Consider the following 24,939-nt stretch of genomic DNA (forward strand, 5'->3'; position numbering starts at 1 on the left):
ATTCCTCCCATTGATACCAATAAGGCACTATTCCTCCCATTGATACCAATAATGGGGGCACTATTCCTCCCATTGATACCAATGATGGGGGCACTATTCCTCCCATTGATACCAATGATGGGGGCACTATTCCTCCCATTGATACCAATGATGGGGGCACTATTCCTCCCATTGATACCAATGATGGGGGCACTATTCCTCCCATTGATACCAATGATGGGGGCACTATTCCTCCCATTGATACCAATGATGGGGGCACTATTCCTCCCATTGATACCAATGATGGGGGCACTATTCCTCCCATTGATACCAATGATGGGGGCACTATTCCTCCCATTGATACCAATGATGGGGGCACTATTCCTCCCATTGATACCAATGATGGGGGCACTATTCCTCCCATTGATACCAATGATGGGGGCACTATTTCTCCCATTGATACCAATGATGGGGGCACTATTCCTCCCATTGATATCAATGATACCGGCACTATTCCTCCCATTGATACCAATGATACCGGCACTATTCCTACCAATGATACCAATGATGGGGCATCCTGCCCCACACCCCCAATACCAAGAATGAAGCATTGTTTACTCCCACTGGCCACAGTCTGGCTCCACTCAGGTTTGAAGGACAGCAAACTGGTCCTTTGTTTAGAAAGTTTGGAGAGCCCTGCACTAGCCCATCAAGCCAGGGATGAACAAACCACTCCAGGATACTGGAAATTGATCCCAGAACAGTTGATACAGGCCAGGGCACATCACATCAAGTAAACAAATTGCTTCTCCTTCAAGGGAGCTATAAATATCAAGCTGAAGGATTCTACAATGAAGCTGATCGAGAAAACATCAGCTGGTCCTAATGATCAGACAGTTTTCCCATAATACCAAACTGAAAACAACTGTTACATTGGTGACACCTCTGTGAGTCTAGGATTGGCCATCAGTATCCAAATATTTTATTGAATTTAAAATATTGCTCTACAAACCCACTCTAAATATACTATTTTTATGCAAGTCTTGGCCCTGTAGGGTATTCGCAAAAAGAGTAGTTCCTATTCTGTATGGTAGGACAGCCTTCTCAGGCTGGCAGCAACAGGTAAACTAGTCACTCTCAACCAGGGTTCCTCCAATGGTTGCTAAGAGTTCCTTCAGCTGTGGCCAATTAAGCTTCCCTCTGAGGGTGGCTACATACAGTAGTTGCGAGTCTAGCGCCCCTTTGCAGAGCCATCGGCACAACACCAATGACCAACACTTTAATTGGGGGGGGGGGGGGGGGGCATTCTATCCATTGACTTCATTTTAAAGAGGGCTTCCCTGAAGGGTAAAAAGTTTGAGAAAGGCCAAAATAAACATATATAGAATACAGAATCATGGCAACAACAAACGATAATGTAGACAAGAATGAAAAGAATCAAATTAAATAAAAATTAAATGAATGAAATGATCAAAGTCAAATCAGTTGTTGGAATTATCGAAGTGCCCAAATACCAACCGGTGATTTAAAATCTGATGGTGATAATTTCTTTAGGGGTGTTTTCAAAATCAATTTCCCCTTAAATTGATCCTGCTGTGTTTATAGGGATTTGGACACAAAAGTTACACATGTTTACCAACTGAGTGGACTGCGGCTTTTCAGGGACAATCTCATGGACAGGTTCTCCTGTTTGGACACCATCAGAATACAAACCAACACTACTCAACTGGGTCATCTATGGAACAAAACACACATTACCCTTTCCTCTTGTGTTCTCCAGCAATGCAGAAGGCACTAAACAGATCAGCCTTTCTCAACCAGAGCTCTATGGAACCATAGGGTTCCTCCAAAGGTCGCTAGGAGTTCCCTGACTAACCACAAATGTAAAGGCCATTCTTCTTCTTCCAACTGTCTACCAGTAAAGGTGATCCCCTGTCTCACTGGCCATAAATGTAAGAGGCTGTTACATAGTAGGCGTGGTTGAAAAAAGAAGACACAAGTCCAACCTATGTGTATGATTTTATGTCAGTATTACATTGTATATCCCTGTATGTTGTGATGGTTCAGGTGCTTGCCTAATAGTTTCTTGAAACTATCGATGTTTCCCGCTGAAACCACCGCCTGTGGAAGGGAATTCCACATCCTTGCCACTCTTACAGTAAAGAACCTTCTCTACTGAACACCAATGGAAGAGGGAACTTTCTTTACTGACCATCAATATAGAGGGCACACTTCTCCTGACCAGCAATGTAATGGGGGTGAGGGATTTCCAATGACCACTAATGAGAGGAAGGCATTGTAATTTTCACGGTCTGCCTTTTTTGTCATTAGATTTGTTTTACAATTATATCTATAACTTAATGATCATGCTATGCACTGTGTGACCCTAAGAATTGTTTTTTTTAGAAGGGTTTCCTTGAGAACTGAAAATGATGTTAAAAGGTACCCTGGGTTTAAAACAGTTGAGAAAGGCCAATAAACAAATTGACAGATATGGCAATAACAAATGATAAAAAAGTACACATGACTGAAATGAATCAAATTAAATACAAAATTAAATAAATTAAATTATCAATTAAAAATCAACTGTTGGAATTATCATAGTGCTCAAAATACCAGTGATTTAGGATCTAATGGAGAGAATTCCTTCAAGGCAGGGGCAGGCAACCTGGGGCCCTGCAGCTCTTGTGGAACTGCATTTCCCATGAGGCATTGCAAGGCTGGCAGTTACAATTACTCCCAGAGGCATGATAGTACTTGTAGTTCTGCAACAGTTGGAGGGCCCCAGGTTGCCTACACCTGCTTTAAGGGGTGTTCTCAAAAAAAAAAATATTTTCCTGTTGATTGATCCGGGTCCGTTTATAGGGATTAGGACATAAAAGTTACATATGTTTACCAATTGAGGGAACTGCTGCTCTTCAGGTACAATCTCATGTACAGGTTCTCCTGTTTGGACACCATCAGAATACAAACCAACACTACTCAACAGTGTCATCTATGGAACAAAACACACATTACCCTTTCCTCTTCTGTTCTCCAGCATTGCAGAAGGCACTCAATAGTTCAGCCTCTATCAACCCAGGGTTCCCCCCAAGGGAGATTCGAGGGTTCTCCCCCCCCCCCAAGGGGGGTTCGGGGGTTCCTTGTCTAACCACTAAAGGCCATTCTACCTCCAACTGTAGAATCCAACTGTAAGTGGTCCCCAATTTTACTGGAAATAAATGTAAGAGACCTTTCTCTGCTGAACATCAATGGAAGGGGGCCTTCCTGCACTTACCATCAATATAGAGGGCACACTTCTACTAAAGGGGGGGGGGGATCTTCTCCACTGACCAATAATGTGTGGGGGGCTATACAATATTCAGTCTACCTTTTCTGTCGTCATTGTATTTTCCTCAAAATTAGGATTATGCTATGTACTAGGCCCTGTAGATCCAAAAAAATTTTAGGAGGGTTTCCCTAAGACTTGAAAATTATTTCAAGGGTCCCTCTAGGTTAAAAAGGTTGAGAAAGACAGCAACAGAACATCTAAATCTGCACAATGGTCAGTGAATTAAACGGATAAAAGCCTTCTTACAATTTCACTTGTTAGTTACATTTTTTTTTGTGGAATTGTCTATATTTAAATGCTATAAAAGCTTGCAACATTAAAACGTGACATTATAATAAATTATACGGTTAACAGAAAACAAATATAATCCCATGTTGATTGTGCAAGCATAGTAAATCTTACTTGGAACTATGTATATTGGGCCACTTCATTATATGGCTTGGAGGTATAAATTACTTAATAAAACACATTCAGATAATATATGTATAAATATATATATTTTTAGTTAAATTAAATGTTATAATCTAAATTATGCTACTGGGGCATTAATAAAATTAAGGGCGATATTTATAAAAATGATGGAGCGGTTTCTCATAGCTACTAGAACCTATACTTCCAGAGAATGAAAGATGATTCTGATTCACTGCTAAGGACGTATTGCCTGTTTCCCAAGTGCGTTTGTATAAATCAGAACAACCAATAAAAAATTGCCATTCATGAATCTGACTATTTTTAATTGATAAGAGCACCAGACTATATTCTTGCGAGTCCAAAGCCTTTTATTAACTCAACCAGTGACAATAAGACAGCAAAAAGGCAGCCAATGTGTTTTCGGGGGGGCCAGAAAATCTTAAAAGTGCTTGTTAAGGCCGAAGGTTTTTTTTACCTTCATGCAGCAGACCCCCTTTACTTATCTGAGCCCCCTCTCGATCTGGCCATGTCCATGACAGCCTCACCTCTCTGGGGACTCAAACTCTAAACTGACTTTTGGTAGCAGCGGAGATGAAGTGGGCGGGGGAAATAGACACACAGAGCTGTGGGTCGGGAGCATGCCAACTCGGGTGCCCCCAGAGCAAGATGCTTGCTGTGGAGGCACCAGTCAGGAGGGAGGAGCCAAGAGTGCCAGCGAGGGACCCGACAGAGCAAGTATAACATGTTTGTCATTTTTAAAGGGGGAGAAAAAAAAACAAGACTTTACAATCACTTTAAAGTGATATTAAAGTCTTTTTTTTTTTTTTTAAATAACAGACTTTAATATCACTTTAAAGTGATTGTAAAGTCTTGTTTTTTTTTTCCCCCTTTAAAAATAACAAACATGTTATACTTACCTGCTCTGTTGCAGTGATTTTGCTAAGAGCAGCCCGGATCCTCCTCTTCTCGGGTCCCTCTTCTGTGCTCCTGGTCCCTCTCACCTGTTCAGTGCTCCCCACAGCAAGCAGTTGGCTATGGGGGAAACCGAGCTGAATCACAGCTCCCTGTGTCCATTCAGACACGGACCCCCGACTTGGCCCCATCCCCTCTATCCCGATTGGCTAGCTGACTTTGACAGCAGCAGAAGCCAATGGGTGCCACTGCTGTGTCTCAGCCAATCAGGAAGGATCATCTGGATAGCTGAGATACTCGTGGATATCGCTGGACAGAGAGGGACCTCAGGCAAGTGTTAGTGGGGCTGAGGGGGGCTGCTGCACACAGAAGGCTTTTTATCTTAATGCATAAAATGCATCAAGAAATTTTTTTTCTGCCTTTACAACCATTTTAAGCCCTGATAAATTTGGTCCCTGGAGCACATCAGCAGTCTTTTGCTCTGTTGTCACCGGTTGAATTACTAAAAAGACTTTAGACTCTCAATGTGTTTGTTTGGCACTCCTATTGGTTTCATTACACATTAGTTTGCAATCTTTTTTCACAATCCTGAAGATTTGTGGCTATTTCTCTATACTCTACTCTCTTTACTCTAAAGCCAATGACAGCCGGCTGGTTGAGAACTACAAACTTTTTGCCCTGTTTGATTAAATGTTAATCCAGCTCCATAGCTGGAAAACTCAATAGAGGACATGAATTTGCAGCATACATTTTGTTTCCAGAGTATTCCCTTTTTCAAAGTATACATGTTCTAACTTATGCTGGCCATCCACAAACATATGACAAGATCACAGATTAGATTGTTTCAAACAAACACTCTTAAATTCCAGGAAATAATCCCTTTAAAAAAAAAGCAGAGAACAATTTATTTCGACTGGTTAGATTTTCCACCCAGACATTACAAGCAAATGTCTGATTGAGCCATGACTTTTGAAAGATTTGGCTCTTTCCTAGAATCGATCCTTTAATTGTAACACCATGTTACATGTATGGCCAGCAAAAGAAACATGATTGGCTAAACAACATGTGATAATCACACTTGCACTTTCATACAGAGCAGCAATAGTTCGGGGGCTCCTGAAAACAATACAAATCGCACAACTTGTACACTCGCCACCAGATTTTACATACAAAAAGTGGCTGATCTATAGTAAACCTGTCTGTACCATAAAATGCGACTTTAAATCTATAGTGCCTATGAAATCCCTGGTTGTAGCCATCTATTATCTGCGAAGGATTAAAAAAAAAATAATAATAATTCCTGCGCATACCTAGCAAATGCATCAAATTACAAAAATAGTACCTGCCATTAGTAAAGTCCGATAAACACGATATCTAGATTAATAAACATTATTAACATCACGTTTCAATCAGGTTAGTGCGATAAGCACTAGATACGTGTGTTCAGGTTTGATAGGCTCACAGTCCAGACCACTGCCGGTCATTGGCTGCTCTCCGGCTATTAAAGTTTTTGTAGTTTTGGTAGGTTTGTGATCGGTAACTAACCCGTGGAGAATCTTGGTCAGATGGTAATCCATTCTGAGAAATCTGTTCTTCTTTTCCATCCCTTCAAAAATAAATAAAAAGACAGACACATCAGATATCTAGATAGAGAGTGCCGATAGAGAGAGTTACAAGTAGCCAGCAAAAGCGCAAATCTCTTACCATTGCTGTGGCGATTCTTCTTCTGACACTTTTGGGCTCAATTCGGGCGTGGGAGGCTTGCGCTTCCTTTCCTCTTCCTCTTGCATTCGACGAACTTCCAATAATTCCAGCTAAAATGTCAGATCAAATGAAACACATTTTACTTGGCTTCTCATGACAGATAAAAAAATAAAAATAAAGCTCAGTATGCTGCTAAGTATATCCTAGAAAATTTGTAAAGTCTGTGTAATATTGCACTCCATAACCCAACGTATTATGTCTTAACTCTTTACCCCCCACGCAGGGGCATTGCTAGGTCTACAAAAGATCTGGGGCTAGAGCCCATAGCAGCGAAGTGAATAAAGTTATACACTTGGGTGGGCATAAACCTGTATATAATGTGTGAGTGTATGTATTTTTTTTTTTATCATTACATCAGGGTCCCCAGAGAGCCCCCCCCCATTACATCAGGGTCCCCAGAGAGCCCCCCCCCCCAATTACATCAGGGTCCCCAGAGAGCCCCCCCCAATTACATCAGGGTCCCCAGAGAGCCCCCCCCCCCCAATTACATCAGGGTCCCCAGAGAGCCCCCCCCCAATTACATCAGGGTCCCCAGAGAGCCCCCCCATTACATCAGGGTCCCCAGAGAGCCCGCCCCAATTACATCAGGGTCCCCAGAGAGCCCGCCCCAATTACATCAGGGTCCCCAGAGAGCCCGCCCCAATTACATCAGGGTCCCCAGAGAGCCCGCCCCAATTACATCAGGGTCCCCAGAGAGCCCGTCCCAATTACATCAGGGTCCCCAGAGAGCCCGCCCCAATTACATCAGGGTCCCCAGAGAGCCCGCCCCAATTACATCAGGGTCCCCAGAGAGCCCGCCCCAATTACATCAGGGTCCCCAGAGAGCCCGCCCCAATTACATCAGGGTCCCCAGAGAGCCCGCCCCAATTGCATCAGGGTCCCCAGAGAGCCCGCCCCAATTGCATCAGGGTCCCCAGAGAGCCCGCCCCAATTACATCAGGGTCCCCAGAGAGCCCGCCCCAATTACATCAGGGTCCCCAGAGAGCCCGCCCCAATTACATCAGGGTCCCCAGAGAGCCCGCCCCAATTACATCAGGGTCCCCAGAGAGCCCGCCCCAATTACATCAGGGTCCCCAGAGAGCCCGCCCCAATTACATCAGGGTCCCCAGAGAGCCCGCCCCAATTACATCAGGGTCCCCAGAGAGCCCGCCCCAATTACATCAGGGTCCCCAGAGAGCCCGCCCCAATTACATCAGGGTCCCCAGAGAGCCCGCCCCAATTACATCAGGGTCCCCAGAGAGCCCGCCCCAATTACATCAGGGTCCCCAGAGAGCCCGCCCCAATTACATCAGGGTCCCCAGAGAGCCCACCCCAATTACATCAGGGTCCCCAGAGAGCCCGCCCCAATTACATCAGGGTCCCCAGAGAGCCCGCCCCAATTACATCAGGGTCCCCAGAGAGCCCCCCCAATTACATCAGGGTCCTTAGAGAGCCCGCCCAAATTACATCAGGGTCCCCAGAGAGCCCCCCCCAATTACATCAGGGTCCCCAGAGAGCCCCCCCAATTGCATCAGGGTCCCCATAGAGACACTCCTTGCATCAGGGTCACCAGAGCGAGGGCAGGCAGTGAGTGATGAGGTCATGTCTCTGCTGCACAGTGAGCAGAACAGCAGTGATGTAGGGCGGGTGGTGAGAGATGATGTCATCTCTCTGCTCTCTCCCCCGCCCGGCTCTCCCGTGCTGCCTGCCCACTCTCCGGTGCCCGCTGCACTCGCATCCCAGCTTCATAGAGGCCACAGCCATCTCTGAGAGACTCAGGGCTTTGGGCCCCAGATTGGGGGCTATGGCCCCAAAAGCCACCCCCTAGCGATGCCACTGGCCCCATGTTAGGATTTGAAACAGATTTTCCTTCAAAATGTCCTTAAAAAAAAAAAACTTTTATTAAACTGACATTTTCTGGCCCCACACTCCAGTGCTCTATACTGGCAGAGCTGAGTAACAGCCACACCCATAACCACGACTGCCCTACCACTTATTTCTTGTAGAGAAGAGGAGCAGCCATGTCAGACAAGTTTGGTTAATGAATGCCGTTTACTGTGTGCCAATTAGTGAGTGCACCAAGAATACCTTACTGGGCTGCATAGTCACATTTAAGCCAAATTTGGCCGGTTTAGCAGGGACCAGAAAAATTTCGATCCATGAATGGGTAGAGAGGTTGGTATAGACGGTGACGGTGACCTCCCAATCAACTTCTGTACAACCACTTCAGGCTATAGTAGTGTATTCTGATGGTGGGGATGTCTACCCGCTGTCAGAATACAATAGCTCAGTGGGAAGGATTCCCCCACCAACACATTCACTCATGTATGGGCTGCCCTAGACACCCAGCATAACTGCTGTAAGTGCAGATGGAGCACCTGCAGCAGTGACTCATGCAAATAGCAGAGGAACAAGACAGCGAGAGAAATCAGACTCAGAGTGCTTTGGACTGAGGCAAGTACACACTACAGAACGATATGCTTTGTTCAATTTTTAGGTCAGAATTTTACAACTTTAGGCTAAACTTAAAGTGTTACTAAACCCACAACAGTAAAAATCAGTCTGTATATATAGCATGCTTGATATACTCGCTATGGAACTTAAGGGGATAATCCTCTGCATTATGTAAAAAGGCTTCTTTATGCTGTATGCACAGATCCTCCCCTCCTGCACTGTCTATCTGGGGAAGGCCAGCTAACACAGGAAGCGTAGCTGACCACCACATGCTCAGTTGTGTATTTTATGCTGGAGAGAACATTTACTTGTTCTCAGAGCTAGCCAGATGATATTGACATCACACATGTGGGCATGTATACAGGCTGCAGTGGAAATCTCCTCCTACCTGAACTCTCAGCACTGGAGAAACTGTGCAGTTTATCATGTAACCGTGGTATACAGATCATTACACCAGATAATATATTATATGCTCCTCTAGTTTTCAGTTATATAAAACAATGCATCTTGGAAAACTGGGACATTGCCTTTACCCCAGATCAGATTTGTTTCTTGTTTTTAGTTCTCAAGTAATCTAGAGCAGCCTTTTTCCAACCAGGGTGCGCAGGCACCCTGGGGTGCCCTTGGCAAAATGTATACAATTTTTTGGGCAATTTGCAGGCAAGCCGGCGTGTGGATGAAGCCTGCCTTTTAGTTACACAAAGCTACAGGTTTTCATTGTGCACCATTACAACCTTCTTGCTGCCGGCGTCCTAACAACCAATGACATCATCAGTTGACAAAGAGGATGTCAGTCGCCTGCATTGCATCCTCGTTCTACCCTCCCCTGCTTCTTTCCATCAGCGTTGGGGTCACATTAGCTGAGTGAGGGAGAAGAGAAACATTGGAATACTAGTCAGTACCAATTTGCAAAAGTTTATTTGCTTTGGAAGAATAAATCACCTCTAAATGTTTGGTTTCCATATGTGTGGATGTTTCTGCATTATGTAAAATTATTAGAATCGTTTTTACATTTTAGATTGGGGTGCCTCAAGACTGTCTACATTTTTGGAGGAGTGCCTCGAAATTGTCCATAAATTTTAAAGGGTGCCTTGACTGAAAAAAGGTTGAGAAATACTGATCTAGATAATAAACCTGGATGTGGGAGCGTTTATAAATACTTGCGATATATTCAAGCTCATATATTATACAAAAAAAAAAAAAAAAAAGAAGAAGAAGTGTTGCACCGTTATGAAAATTCTGGACTGAAACCAAAAATTCAGGATGCAATTGGCCGAAAACCGACAGTTTTTAAAAAGAAATATATAAATGTTATATATAAAATTGTATTATATAGCGAGCAAAAAAAAAAAAAAAGCGCAATAAAAGCATCAATTCAAATTCTATGTAGGTCTTCACTGGTCAAGTGTGCTTCCGTTGCACTGTTAAAAATCCTGTTTGCCCCAAATTTTGGCACATATTTGGTCAGTTAAATACAAAACACACCAAAAATGTACCTCTCTATTGAAATGCATTGAAAATGCGGCAAAAACCTGTGTTGCATTTTTGAGTCACATGACCTATGAAAAATATACTGTAAACATGGTAAAAATCGCTGCAAAAACCGCCCACGTTTTTTGCCACTTTTTTCTACCGGCAAAACTGCGATAACCCCATTTCTGGCCGTCGATATATATTAGTGCATCCCTGATGGACAATTCCTGATGGAGTTTACACTGATGATCACAGGACACTCTTTACAAGACAATAAAAAAAATGCTCACTGTCATACAAATTTACTGGTCTAAAGTATCAGAGAATTACATACTAATTACTGTACTGGAAAAATTAGTAAAAAGGGAAAATACCGTTGTAAGTCTTTCCAAGGCCGAAAACCTTTCATCCCAAGTAGCTGCCGATTTCTCAAATGCCTCGTGCCTCTTGATGAGCTTTTCCACCTCGTCTACGCTCTGGCCTATTTCACGACTTGACAGGTATGGCTCCTGTCCAAACAACCAGGCCTCGGCGACACTGGCGTCCCGGGAAAACTGGTGCACCTCCAGAACTGACAAGCAAATGAACAAGAATTATTGGCACTATAAATGGAATAGGAAAAAGTGACAACAGGGAAACATTTGCTGCTTTCATAGGCTCCTATTGCCATCAGTCAAAAAATTCTGGGAGGAGGGAGTAGGGGCGTGGCTCACCAGAACGGTGTGCATCTATACACACACATAGCCCAGCTCAGGTGTGTGCATGCACAGGTGGCTTACTTAGCATTTGTCTTGCTGCAGGAGGCAACGAAAAAAAAGGGGAAGAACCAGTGGGGTCTGCCAGAAGCAGAGGTAAGTTATTGCACGGAGTGGATACGTATAACTTTTTTATTAAAAAAATAAATTAAAAAATTTGCTTACATTTTTTTTTAAATCGCAACTTTTACATGCTAAAAAAGCCATAACTAGGTGTGGCGGCAGGTAAAAAACTTGACTTACATTTATTCCTGCAATTGGGGCTTTTTACATTTATATAATACAGAACACACCGGGGAGCGGATTGGTTTCTGTGCTGCACCAGATTTTGCACCGTGCAGTTTTAGTAAATAACCCCCCCCCCACCCCCACACTGTGGCTTTAATCTCACAGAGTCACCACTATGCAAGCGCCAGTACAAAATTAAGAGAAAACAACATTTTTTTTTTTTTTAGTCACTTAAACTAGTAAAAATTGTGTTCAATCTCCAAAGCATCCTAAAAATGATTGAATCACGATTGTTGGGTTAAGAACTCGACTTCCCTTGTGTGTTACATAGTTAGTAAGGTTGAATAAAGACACCAGTCCATCCAGTTCAACCTGAGTGTCTACAATTGTCCCTATCCCTGTAAATTGCACACTTACATTGCTCCCTACCCTCAAGGAGCCCACAATCCAAGGTCCCCAATTCATACACTAGGGCCAATTTTGGACAGAAGCCAATTAGCTTACTTGCATGTCTTTGGATTAGTATTATGTATATAGGATTAAACCCCATCTTACTCAGTCTCAGCCATTCCCATCGGTCCTCCCACTTGTCAATCATCTCTTTTCTCTTCTCAGTCAGCTGTAACAATTTTTCTTTTATCTACAGGTAAAGAAAACAGCAAAATTAAGATGGATGAACCAAAAGCAGATATGTATGTTAAAGCTGTATACACTATAATATTATTTATATGATATAATTATTATATAATTTATATTATATAATTTTCTTTAGCTTTTTTTCCTTTAGATTTACCTAAAGCATTTACCAAGAGTGGAATCTGTCCAAGAGAGTACAGAGACAACCAGGATAGTCCGGGTTCCTGCCATGGACAAGTAGTAAAGGTTTCTCCTCTGTGTAAGTCCGTGATAGAAATAAGGGGTGGGGGGGCTGTTGCGATAGTAAGACTGATAAAGGCCAAGGAGGAATGTATGTGCAAAACTATATTATATATATATATATATATATATATATATATATATATATATATATATATATATCACACGATATGTGAAAAGGGATGTTAAAAAAAAAAAAAAAATAAAAGGCAATCCCTATGTAGAATCAGTAGCTTGCAGCAGTAGAGTGAACTGTCTCATGTGAAGCATCCACAACAGGAACCCGGACTATCCTGGTCATCTCTGTACACTCTCACGCCGTTACCTTACGGTGGTAAAGTAAGGGACCACCTTACACAGAGGTGGAATCGCACTGAAGGATCTAAACACCAAGAAACTATATACATTCTTTGATCTGCACAGAATGTCATTTAGAGCAGCACTTCACGCCTCCAGCGGCAGATATACGTTGGAAGAATGGCACAAGGGCGTACAGGTACACCCCCTTTAAGAAGAGGTGCAGTCCCGATAAAAATTGCAGATCGCCGCCATTACTAACAAAAAAAAATAATAATAAAAATGCCATAAATCTATCCCCTATTTTGTAGACATTTTGTGCAAACCAATCAATATACGCTTATTGCGATTTTTTTTTATTTATTTTTTTTAACCAAAAACATGTAGAAGAATACATATCGGCCTAAACTGAGGAAAAAAAAACTTCTTTAAAATATATTTTTGGGGATATGTATTATAGGAAAAAGCAAAAAATATAGCTTTTTTTTTATCAAAATTGTCACTTTTTTTGTTTATAGCGTAAAAAATAAAAACCGCAGAGGCGATCAAATACCACCAAAAGAAAGCTTTATTTGTGGGGAAAAAAAAATGACGTCAATTTTGTTTGGGTACAATGTCGCACGACTGCGCAATTGTCAGTTAAAACGATGCAGTGACGAATTGCAAAAAAGTGCTTTGGTCAGCAAGGGGGTAAATCCTTTCGGGGCTGAAGTGGTTAATATTTATCTGAAGAATTACTTATGCGGACATTTTTCTTCTCCATCACTTTAATATTTTCTTATTGAAGATTGTACTTCACTATTGTTGCTTTTGCCACATGCATGTTATAATTTATTCGTTTATAGTGGTTATTCTCTAGGCCTGTTTGATTAGCATTATGACCCCTTTCACACCGGCAGCGGTTTTCAGGCGCTACAGCGCTAAAAATATAGCCCGAAAAAAGCGGCTCCATTCACTTCAGGAGCTGGAGCAGCGTGCTGGCAGGGCGTCGCAAAAAGTCTTGCCAGCAGCTTCTTTGGAGCGGTGAACTCACTGCTCCTCCCCATTGAAATCAATGGGGGCAGGGCTGCGATTCCGCCGCCAAAACGCTGCCCCGGCGGTGTTTTGCAGGCGGACTTAATCCCTTTTTGGCCGCTAGGGGGGTTAAAACCACCCCGCTAGTGGGCGAATAGTGCTGCTAAAACTGCGGTAAAGTGGCGCTAAAAAGCGCCGCTTTACCGCCGACGCCCCCCCACGGCTCGGTGTGAAAGCCGTCTTAGGGTTGATTCCATGTGTGCTTTATTTTTCATCCACTATTATTATTTTAGTTATTACTTAGAACGCAACACCACTCATTGATTTTTATTCCAAAGCTATAAAATGCTGCGTCAGCTTTGCACATAAAAGCTACATTTCACATCGTGGTGGGGGTAGGAATACAGTACAATAGGCAGTCAAGGCTGTAGAAGTTCTATTACAGGAGAATTGCTAAGCGCAGGGAGAATGCCAGACAACCTTCCTTCCGATGATGGCGTTTGTCTTTGCAGCAGCCAAGCACATGCAGATCTGCAATGCAGCTGAGCTATAAATGATCGGGGCGGATTACCTCTTCTGTTGCATAGTGCTGCCTCGCCAGCAGAGACTTGCCGAGCTCAATGCATGTCGTAAAGCTGTCATTCCGGGCATCAATTTCTGCTTTAATGCCCTGGTGATTATTCATGAGCAGTTCTACTGAAGAAACATCCCTGCAACGGCAAACAGGACAATGAATTGTACAGCTCTATAGAATGTAGAAAAGTTGGAATGCAGTGCACTATACTGTAATAATTAATAATAGGCAGTAATCTGAATCTATAACCTGGCTTGGACAAATATGCATGTTTTCAATAGACTTATCAAAAATCCAGATAACGAGGACAGGGTCAGATAGGGCATATAATGATTTTGGGTCTTTTTTAATTTTTTTTTTAGGTTAAAGTGATTGTAAGGGTCTTTTTTTTTTTTTAAACAAACATACTTACCTCCACTGTGCAGCTTGTTTTGCACAGAGTGGCCCCGAACCTGATTTTCTGGAGTCGCCCGGCGGCTCCTCCCCACATCTGATAATCCCCCTAGGAGAAGCCCTTCCCCGAGGGGATTACCTTCCGGCACGCTCCCGAGTCCAACATTTGCGTTTATAGACACAGAATGCTGGACCCGGACCCCGCCCCGGCGCTGACGCCCTTGGATTAGATTGATAGCAGCTCAGCCATTGCTATCAATTTATCCAATCAAGAGCGAAGAGCCCATGGAGAAGGAGCCGACACGCGCCGCTCCCCCCCCCCTCCTGACTGAATTAAGGGGTTCAGGTAAATAAAACAGTGGGGCTAGGGGGCCAGTGACTGCCAGGTGTTTTTTCATCTTAATGCATAGGATGTATTAAGATGAAAAACATTGCGTACCTTTACAAACCCTTTAACCACATAATGACTGCCTTATAGCAGATGTATTGCTACCGGGGGGGGGGGGGGCGTTCTGTGCAGAATACCGTACATTTACACGGTTCTGCATTTCCAGGTAGGCGGTGTGTGCGAGTGCCGCCTCTGCTGTTATTAGTCACAGCAGAGGCCCATTCAGCAGGTGGACAGCCAATGGCTGTCCACCGACACCCACTTATGGGCGAGGAGAGAGGCTGGACTGAGCTCTGTAAAAAATAAAAAAATAAATAAAGAAAAAAGGCAGAGCACCTGCCTGACAGAAGGGATGTGATGGATTTTCTTTCCCTGCAAAGCGAGGAAAGAAAATCCATCACATGCCTTAGTAAAAGCACCATAATAAAACTACACAAACACACTGGCTGGGCAAACATTTAACCCTTTAATCACCTTAACTTTAACCTCTTCCTAGGCATATTTTTAGCACTGATCACTGTATTAGTGTCACTGGTTCCCACAAAGTGTCAAAAACGTCAGTTAGTATCCAATTGTCCACCACATGTCCCGCCATTATAAAAGTTAAAAAAAAAACTAGTAGAGTGTATATATATATATAAAAATAAAACTCTCTCTCTCTCTCTCTTTATCTATATCTATACATATACACATATATATATATATATCTCTCTCTATAGAGACCTCTATATATATCTCTATATCTATACACACCTACACCAAAGTTTGTAGATGCTATAAGAGTTGCGTTAACTAATATAGACCCATTTGGATTTTTTTATTTATTTTTTATTAACAAAAAAATATGAAGCAGAATACATTTTGGCCTAAATTCATGAAGAAATTAGATTTAAAACTTTTTCTTGGACGTGTTTTATAGCAGAAAGTAAAAAATATTTTTATAAAAAGCGGCAGTCTTTTTTTGTTTATTATAATACAGGATTTATTTGCCGTCAACCGTTAGCACATCTCTTTACGTTAGGGCAGACAGTACAGTTACAATACAAGGCAATACAGGAGTTTATAGCGTGAAAAAAAAAAAAAATGGCAGTGGTGATCAAATACCACCAAAAAAAGCTCTATTTGTGGGGAAATTTATAAATTTTATTTATGTACAGCGTTGCATGACCGCGCAATTGTCAGTTTAAGTAACGCAGTGCCGTATTGCAAAAAAAATGGCCTAATCATAAAGGGGGTTAAATCTTATGGAGGCCAAATGTTTAAACTGATTTCTTAACTGTTTTTAGAGAATATTTTATAATATATATAAATAAATAATCTCCTTTAGGCCCCATTCACACTCAGCAGGTGTTCCTGGCGATTGGCTGTGGGCAGCAGTCTTATTGAAAGCAATGGGAGGCGGACAGCTTTCACAGGTCATCAAAGCCACTTTCATGTAATTGCTCTTGGAGCGATTACCAGTGATGATCGGCCCTGAATGCAGACAGACTGCGTCCAGGGCCAATCTTTGCAGGTAATCACTCCATAAGCGATTACGGGATTAGCTGCGAGTATGTTTGAGTGTTTGAGGCACCTAATAAAAGTTTGCCAACATCCCAAAAGATAGAGATAAAAGGTGATGGGACCTCTGATGGAAGCTGAAACATCTGCAAAGATTTTACAGATTTGGGTCAAACTTTGAATGAAAATGGCTATATATGGAAGCTAGAGATGTCCTGAGTTTTAATGTGGTGAAAAGAATAGGATTTTTTCGTCATACTTACCCGTAAAATCCTTTTTCTTTGAGTACGTCAGTCATGGGACACAGAGTCAGGCTAATATATAATTACCTACTGGGACATCCCAGAGCAATAGCCTTGAGGGGAGGGAGACACCCTGCCAAACAATAGCCTAGCCGGAAAGCTGAATCCTCACCTGCTCGAACATGCCTGGAATGGAACTGGGCATAGGGAACTGCCTCGAAGGCGGACACCATCCTCCCTAGAAGACTCATACAGAGCTGAATGGAGGGTTGTCTGGTGGCCTTTATCTGATGTACCGGAGCCTTCAAGGCACAGATCCTCACGGGTGGCAAGAATATTCTTGCTTGAACCTTATCTAGGATCAGACCTAAATACTTTAGATTTTGAGCTGGTTTTAAGGCTGACTTTTCGGAATTTATGATCCAGCCTAAGCTTTTTAAAATACCGCACTGTACATTTTATGCTCTGCTCTAGAGCCCGTAATGAGTGATCTCTGAGTAGGAGGTCATCCAGATAACTGGGGGGTAGGACCTTTGTGAACACCCAGGGAGCTGTAGCCAGCCCAAGGGGTAGAGCCACAAACTGAAAATGACGTCAAAACGTAGGAATCTCTGATGAGGCTGAAAGATAGGCATGTGGAAAAACATGTCAGATCGATGGAGGCTAGAAAGTCTCCCCTCTTGAGTGAGGCTACTACTGAGCGGACAGACTATCCGAAAGGACTGTATCAGTAGATGCTTGTTCAGGGATCTTAGATCCAAAATGGGCCTTGCATGCCCATTTTGGGGACACATAGGGGATCACTTCCTGTCCAAAGACCTTTGGTCTACCAGTGTCCATTCAACCGATGGAGCATAACCCAGTAGGTAATGAATATTAGCCTGACTCTGTGTCCCATGATGTATGAAAAAGAAAATTAATCCAGGGGTCCCAAGCCCTCAAACCTTGAGGAGGTGCCTTTCAGAATACTATCTTTTCACTGATCATTATCCATGTCAATCTACGTTTTAACATGTGATTTTGGCTGCCAGGAACATACAAAAAATATCAAGGTTTGAGTGTCTGGGGATCCCTTTTATTGGGTTCATTGAGAACGGCAGGCTTGTTTTATTTGGCAATGTTTATCATAGTCACTGAGTAGATCAAAGTGTGTACTCTAATCCAAAAAAACGCCAGACATGATATGCTCATTTTAACCACTTTCAGACCGGACCATTTTGCTGGTAAATGACCAGAGGTCTTTTTACACTTTGGCACTGCGCTGCTTTAACTGGTAATTGCGCGGTCATGCAATGTTGTACCCAAACAAAATTTGCGTCCTTTTCTTCCCACAAATAGAGCTTTCTTTTGATGGTATTTGATGGCCTCTGCGATTTTTATTTTTTGCGATATAAACGTAAAAAGACCGCAAATTTTGAAAAAAAATGATATTTTCTACTTTTTGTTATTAGAAAAATCCAATAAACTCAATTTTAGTCATACATTTAGGCCAAAATGTATTCAGCCACATGTCTTTGGTAAAAAAAAAGTCAATAATTGTATATTTATTGGTTTGCGCAAAAGTTGTCACATCTACAAACTAAGGTACGTTTTCTGCAATTTACGCAGCTTTTAGTTTACGACTGCCTATCTCATTTCTTGAGGTGCTAAAATGGCAGGGCAGTACAAAACCCCCCCAAATGACCCCATTTTGGAAAGTAGACCCCCTAAGGAAATTGATAAGAGGCATGTTGAGCCCATTGAATATTTTATTTTTTTGCCTCAAGCGATTGAATAATGACAAAAAAAAAAATTTTTTTTTTTTTTTTACACAAAGTTGTCACTAAATGATATATTGCTCACACATGCTATGGGCGTATGTGAAATAACACCCCAAAATAAATTCTGCTGCTTCTCCTGAGTACGGGGATACCACATATGTGGGACTTTTTGGGAGCCTAGCCGCGTACGGGGCCCCGAAAACCAAGCACCGCCTTCAGGCTTTCTAAGGGCGTACATTTTTGAGTTCACTTCTCACTACCTATTACAGTTTTGAAGGCCATAAAATGCCAAGATGGCACAAAACCCCCACAAATGACCCCATTTTAGAAAGTAGACACCCCAAGCTATTTGCTGAGAGGCATGTTGAGTTCATGGAATATTTTATATTTTGCCACAAGTTGCGGGAAAATTACAAACTTTTTTTTTTTTTTTTTTTTTTTCACAAAGTTGTCACTAAATGATATATTGCTCACACATGCCATGGGCATATGTGAAATGACACCCCAAAATAAATTCTGCTGCTTCTCCTGAGTACGGGGATACCACATATGTGGGACTTTTTGGGAGCCTAGCCGCGTACGGGGCCCCGAAAACCAAGCACCGCCTTCAGGCTTTCTAAGGGCGTAAATTTTTGAGTTCACTTCTCACTACCTATTACAGTTTTGAAGGCCATAAAATGCCAAGATGGCACAAAACCCCCACAAATGACCCCATTTTAGAAAGTAGACACCCCAAGCTATTTGCTGAGAGGCATGTTGAGTCCATGGAATATTTTATATTTTGCCACAAGTTGCGGGAAAATTACAAACTTTTTTTTTTTTTTTTTCACAAAGTTGTCACTAAATGATATATTGCTCACGCATGCCATGGGCATATGTGAAATGACACCCCAAAATAAATTCTGCTGCTTCTCCTGAGTACGGGGATACCACATATGTGGGACTTTTTGGGAGCCTAGCCGCGTACGGGGCCCCGAAAACCAAGCACCGCCTTCAGGCTTTCTAAGGGCGTTACAGTTTTGAAGGCCATAAAATGCCAAGATGGCACAAACCCCCCCCAAATGACCCCATTTTGGAAAGTAGACACCCCTAAATTTAGGGGTACACTAGTGAGACTAGGTAATAAATGGCGGGTGCCCTGAAACTATAAAAAAATAACTAACCAACCAGCGTCACCTGTAACAGTTATATGGTGATCACTGGTGAAAGGGTTAACTAGGGGGCAATCAGGGGGCTTTATGCGGTAGTATATGGGGGTCCCTGGCGCTATAAAAAGCTGCGGCGAACCTAAATACCTACCTGCCTAACTAGCGTCACCTGTGACACTAATACAGCGATCAGAAAAACGATCGCTTATTAGGCTGGGTTCACACTGGAGCGATGCGGGAACGCCACGAATGCGCGGCGGGTTCCCGCATCGCATGCCTCCCGGCGGCAGTTCACACTGCCCTATGCGAACTGCTGGGAGTGTCAGTGAAATGTTACTGACACCCCCAGATCAGTTCGCATATCGCAGTGCGATCTGCAAACTCGGATCGCATGGTGTGAACACCCATGCGATCCGATTCTGCTGCGGGCCAAAAAAAGGGTCCCGTGCGAATTTGCGGCGGGTGCGGCGGGTGTGGCGGGTGCGGCGGGTGCGGCGAATGGCTGAACTCGAATCGCACAGAGATCGGATGTGATTTGCACTGCAGTGCGGTGCGAATCACATCCGTTCTCATAAACCGCTGCAATGTGAACCCAGCCTTAGTGACACTGGCGACGGGGGGTGATCACGGGGTTAAACCTTTATTGGGGGGGTTAGGGGGGTACCTTAGAACTAAAGGGGGCTAACCCTAACTGCCCTAACAGTTATTAGTCACAAATGACACCCGCCGGGTGATCAGGGGGTTAAACCTTTATTAGGTAATAAATGGCGGGTGCCCTGAAACTATAAAAAATAACTAACCAACCAGCGTCACCTGTAACAGTTATATGGTGATCACTGGTGAAAGGGTTAACTAGGGGGCAATCAGGGGGCTTTATGCGGTAGTATATGGGGGTCCCTGGCGCTATAAAAAGCTGCGGCGAACCTAAATACCTACCTGCCTAACTAGCGTCACCTGTGACACTAATACGGCGATCAGAAAAATGATCGCTTATTAGGCTGGGTTCACACTGGAGCGATGCGGAAACGCCGCAAATCCGCGGCGGGTTCCCGCATCGCATGCCTCCCGGCGGCAGTTCACACTGCCCTATGCGAACTGCTGGGAGTGTCAGTGAAATGTTACTGACACCCCCAGATCAGTTCGCATATCGCAGTGCGATCTGCAAACTCGGATCGCATGGTGTGAACACCCATGCGATCCGATTCTGCTGCGGGCCAAAAAAAGGGTCCCGTGCGAATTTGCGGTGGGTGCGGCGGGTGTGGCGGGTGCGGCGGGTGCGGCGAATGGCTGAACTCGAATCGCACAGAGATCGGATGTGATTTGCACTGCAGTGCGGTGCGAATCACATTCGTTCTCATAAACCGCTGCAATGTGAACCCAGCCTTAGTGACACTGGCGACGGGGGGTGATCACGGGGTTAAACCTTTATTGGGGGGGTTAGGGGGGTACATTAGAACTAAAGGGGGCTAACTCTAACTGCCCTAACAGTTATTACAGTCACAAATGACACCAATGCAAAAAAAAAAAAAAAAAAAAAAAAAATGACATTGGTGTCACTGTGACTGGGGGGCAGGGGTAATTGGGGGGGTGATCGGGGGGTAAAGGGGGGGTGTGAGTGTGCCTGGCATGTTCTACTGTGTGTGTAGAGTGTTGGTGCAACTCACCGATCCGCTCTCCTCCGTGTCGGAACGAAAAATACCGACACGGAGGAGAGAATACATCACTTCCTCTCCTGTGTTTACATTACAGGAGAGGAAGTGATGTCACGGGGGATTCCTATTCGTCGGGAGCGATCGCGAGGGGGTGGCCATGAACGAATGGCCGTCCCCTCGTCCGGGATCGCTCCTGCACGAATACCGACCGCCGCAGGCACCGGGCGGGGGCCCGATCGGGCCCCCGACCCGCGGGAGGCAAGGGACGTACATGTACGCCAATATGCCTGCCCGTGCCATGCTATCGACGTACATCGTCGTGCGGCGGTCGGCAACTGGTTAAACATTAGCACAGAGATGTACACATCACATTGTAGGGTCCACTTTGTTATCCTCTGGATTTTAGTTTGTCAATTATACTATATAGGCTGTGCTGTGGGGTAATACTGATCTGATTAAAATATGGAATATGCTAATACACTAAAGATGGCAGCCTTACCTTGGCTTCTCTTGGGCTTCGATCTGTCGGATGACATCATCCATCCAGAGCATGAGGTCACGGACCATGCTGAAGAATCGGAATTTGTCTCCTGTGTCCACCAGTCGGACCCGCCTGCCTTCACAGGCATCCAGCAATGTTTTCCAGGCCTCCAGGACTTCGCTCTCCCTCTTCTGAATGTCATCGGCCTTGTCTCCTGCATAAGCAGCCTGCAACCGTGTAGCATCCTCCTGAAGCTGCCTCACCTAGGCGTTAGCAAGAAATAGTCAGTAAAGGCGCACAACAGATAGACGGCTTGTTCTTACACCAACAGAAAACACTGAGCCTCATATATGTATTGGATATAAACGCTGCATCTGTTGCCCGGTGGATTCAGCTCTGCACAGGAAAATAATAGCATTTGAAATTCTAAATCTAATTAAAATGACGTCCCTTTCTAACCAATGAAACCACAAAACTCCCGATTCACTCCCTGGTCATCTCTCGCCTTGACTACTGCAACTCCCTCCTCATTGAATTACCTTTACATAGACTATTCCCCCCTTCAGTCCATCATGAATGCTGCTGCCAGACTCATCCACCTTACAAACCGCACAGTGTCTGCTACCCCTCTCTGCCAATCCCTCCATTGGCTGCCACTTGCCCAACAAATTCAATTCAAAATACTAACAAGTTACAAAGCCATCCACAACTCTGCCCCCAGTTACATCACTAGCCTAGTCTCAAAATACCAACCGCCCTCTTCGTTCCTCCCAAGACCTCCTGCTCTCTAGCTCCCTCATCACCTCCTCCCATATCAGCATCCAGGACTTCTCCCGAGCCTCGCCCATCCTCTGGAATTCCCTAACCCAGTCTGTTAGACTGTCTCCAAATTTATCCACTTTTAGGCGATCCCTCTTTCCTCTTCAAAGAAGCCTATCCTGCCTCCATCTAACAACCTCACTATTTTCTCCATTAGCTCACCCCCCACAGCCATTAACCTTTTGCATAACTTGTCCCTCCCTCCTAGATTGTAAGCTCTAAGGAGCAGGGCTCTTTGATCCCTCTTGTATTGTAATGTCTGCCCTAATGGTGTAAAGTGCTGGCGCTATATAAATCCTGTATAATAATAATTAGATGCGATGCACAGACATGACATGTTTACACATATGATCAACATCTAAGAAATCACAAAGTTTCACCGTTTTTTGAATCAATGAACTTTCATTATCACTTGAAATATTTTCATAAAGTTTTTTTTTGATCACTATAACCATGGACTATTTTTTTAATGTTTCTAAGGCCCCTTTCACACTGACGTCCCGTTCAGGCCCGCCTGTCAGTTTTTCAGGCGGACCTGAATGGGTGCTCCATAGAGCTCTATGGAGCGTCGGATGTCAGCGGTGACATGTCCGCTGACATCCGACCCGCTCCGAAAAAGTGTAACGGAGGAAAAAGCTATTTTTCCATCCATCTGCGGATCGGATCGGGTGACGACGGGCACTGCGGTCCGTCGTCATCCGATCTCCCATAGGGGAGAGCGCCGCTGTGACAGGTCTGTCCCTGCGCAGTGTGCAGAGACGGACCTGTCATCTCCCTGCTCAGCGGGGATCGACGGAGTGATCCCCGCTGAGCAAACGGATATCCACGGGGCGGATCATAACTGATCCGCCCCGTGTGAAAGGACCCTTAAACTTTTTTATACCATGAGATTTATTGCATATGTCACATATTCTTATTCATTTTTTTTCACTTTTGCACTTTATTTTGTACTGTATTGAATTTTTTACACTTTATTTAGGTTTGTGATTATGGTTATTTATTACACTATAGGGATAGAAATTAACAGAGGGTGTCTAATAGGGATTTTTAGACCAGTGCTGCCTTTCTTTCTTCCTTGTCACTTATAATGGACTGAACATTATATAAACTGGCAACAATATCAAAAAAAGCAGATCGGGTTCTTAGTCCAGTCCCGCACAGCCTCAGCATCCCTTTAGTAGGGTCTGTACACCTGGGGGGAATGAGAAGGATCAGCCAATTACGTGACCACTGATTGGCTGTCACAGTGGTCACATGATTGGGAGATGATCTTGCAGACTCCCAATCATTAGTACAGAGCAAGATCTGTCTTTGACAGCTCAGTCACGGACATGAGAACATGCTCTCGGCACAGAAAGCTCTGCCGCCCACGGACACATATGTGCAGCATTGCAGGCCTTAAGGCCCATGCACTTTGCAACAATATGTATCACGTGGGCTATAAACGGTTAATCAGTTTCAGTGACTGAACGATCATGCCAGGGGTTCTAAAGCACATGGACCCAGGGGTTGTGGAGCATCAAATCTAAACCTTCCCATAAGGTTTTTACAGAGACTAAATAGGAAATTATGTCATCTGAGCAGCAGTGTGGTACTATTGTTATGGTCGGCACGAGTACACCAGCCCTAATTACATTTCAACTGACTTTAAGACAATGGAATGTTCAGAACAATATTCAATATACTGTGTGAAAATGTTACACCAAGGTGTGATACATTAAGTAAAGCTGGCTATACACGGATTTTTTTGCACTCATCCTATGCGCTAACAGATTCCCCCAATCTATACGTCTCCCTTTCTGCCGTTACTGGATTCTGGCACTTGGAGCTGCCAGCTGTTAAAATACCCAAACAGTGCCTGCATCTTGTTGGATGCTGGCGCTGTTCTTGGCCAAAAATTTTTACCACCCAGCTCCTTTGATTTTTAAAATTGAAGGATGGGGGGCGGGAGGTGCCGACAGCCACCCATGGAGTGAATTTTGGCAGGTTAATTAAAAAACGGACTGAAAATAGCTCTGTATACGCACAGAGCTTGCTTACATTTATACGGAGACCTGAGTTTTTCTGCACAAGTTTCAGCAAACGCACACAGAAAGCAATTGTGTTCTATGTGCCCTAATCACACTAGAATACAGGCGACAGGTGCGGCGAGGCAACCTGCAGCCGATCTGCATTTTTTGCACTGCACCTCTTTGTGTCTGTCCATGCGTTTATATGCACTGTAGTCACTTTGTGACATTTCAATGTCATTTCATTTAGCAGTGGATTTTTCACTGACACAGATTTCAGTGTATGAACCTTTTCACTGACACAGCTCAAAGTCTTATCACTTAAATGCTTTTCTGTTTAAAAGGGGTAGTTTAGCGCAAAACTTTTCTATTTAGAAGAATAAATCCTGTTATCCTCCAAATAATAGTGAGGCAGGCCAATAAATACAAACTGTTTAACTAAAATGGACCATGTGGAATTTCGCTTGGTGGGTGGCTCTGTTAGCCGCTTGCCAGCCAAC

General features: G+C 43.8%; 1 protein-coding gene across 5 annotated transcripts in view; it reads right to left on the reverse strand.

Moving 5' to 3' along the window:
• Positions 1 to 24,939, reverse strand: part of SPTBN1 (spectrin beta, non-erythrocytic 1) — a 295,191-nt gene that overhangs the window by 21,710 nt on the left and 248,542 nt on the right. For 2 of the 5 annotated variants that reach the window (XM_077485544.1, XM_077485545.1), the window contains 8 exons: positions 21,630 to 21,874; positions 14,045 to 14,183; positions 11,842 to 11,926; positions 10,678 to 10,874; positions 6,338 to 6,447; positions 6,179 to 6,239; positions 2,876 to 2,974; positions 1,616 to 1,714 (listed from right to left, as the gene is read on the reverse strand). In XM_077485544.1, coding sequence (XP_077341670.1) covers positions 1,616 to 1,714; positions 2,876 to 2,974; positions 6,179 to 6,239; positions 6,338 to 6,447; positions 10,678 to 10,874; positions 11,842 to 11,926; positions 14,045 to 14,183; positions 21,630 to 21,874 — 1,035 coding nt within the window. The remainder of the gene's footprint in view (positions 1 to 1,615; positions 1,715 to 2,875; positions 2,975 to 6,178; positions 6,240 to 6,337; positions 6,448 to 10,677; positions 10,875 to 11,841; positions 11,927 to 14,044; positions 14,184 to 21,629; positions 21,875 to 24,939) is intronic. The other 3 variants (XM_077485548.1, XM_077485547.1, XM_077485546.1) reach the window with 2 other exon arrangements.

Source organism: Lithobates pipiens, unplaced genomic scaffold (genome assembly GCF_037356315.1).
Source record: "Lithobates pipiens isolate NorthernLeopardFrog02 unplaced genomic scaffold, aLitPip1_a1.2 Scaffold_18, whole genome shotgun sequence".
Taxonomy (NCBI): domain Eukaryota; kingdom Metazoa; phylum Chordata; class Amphibia; order Anura; family Ranidae; genus Lithobates; species Lithobates pipiens.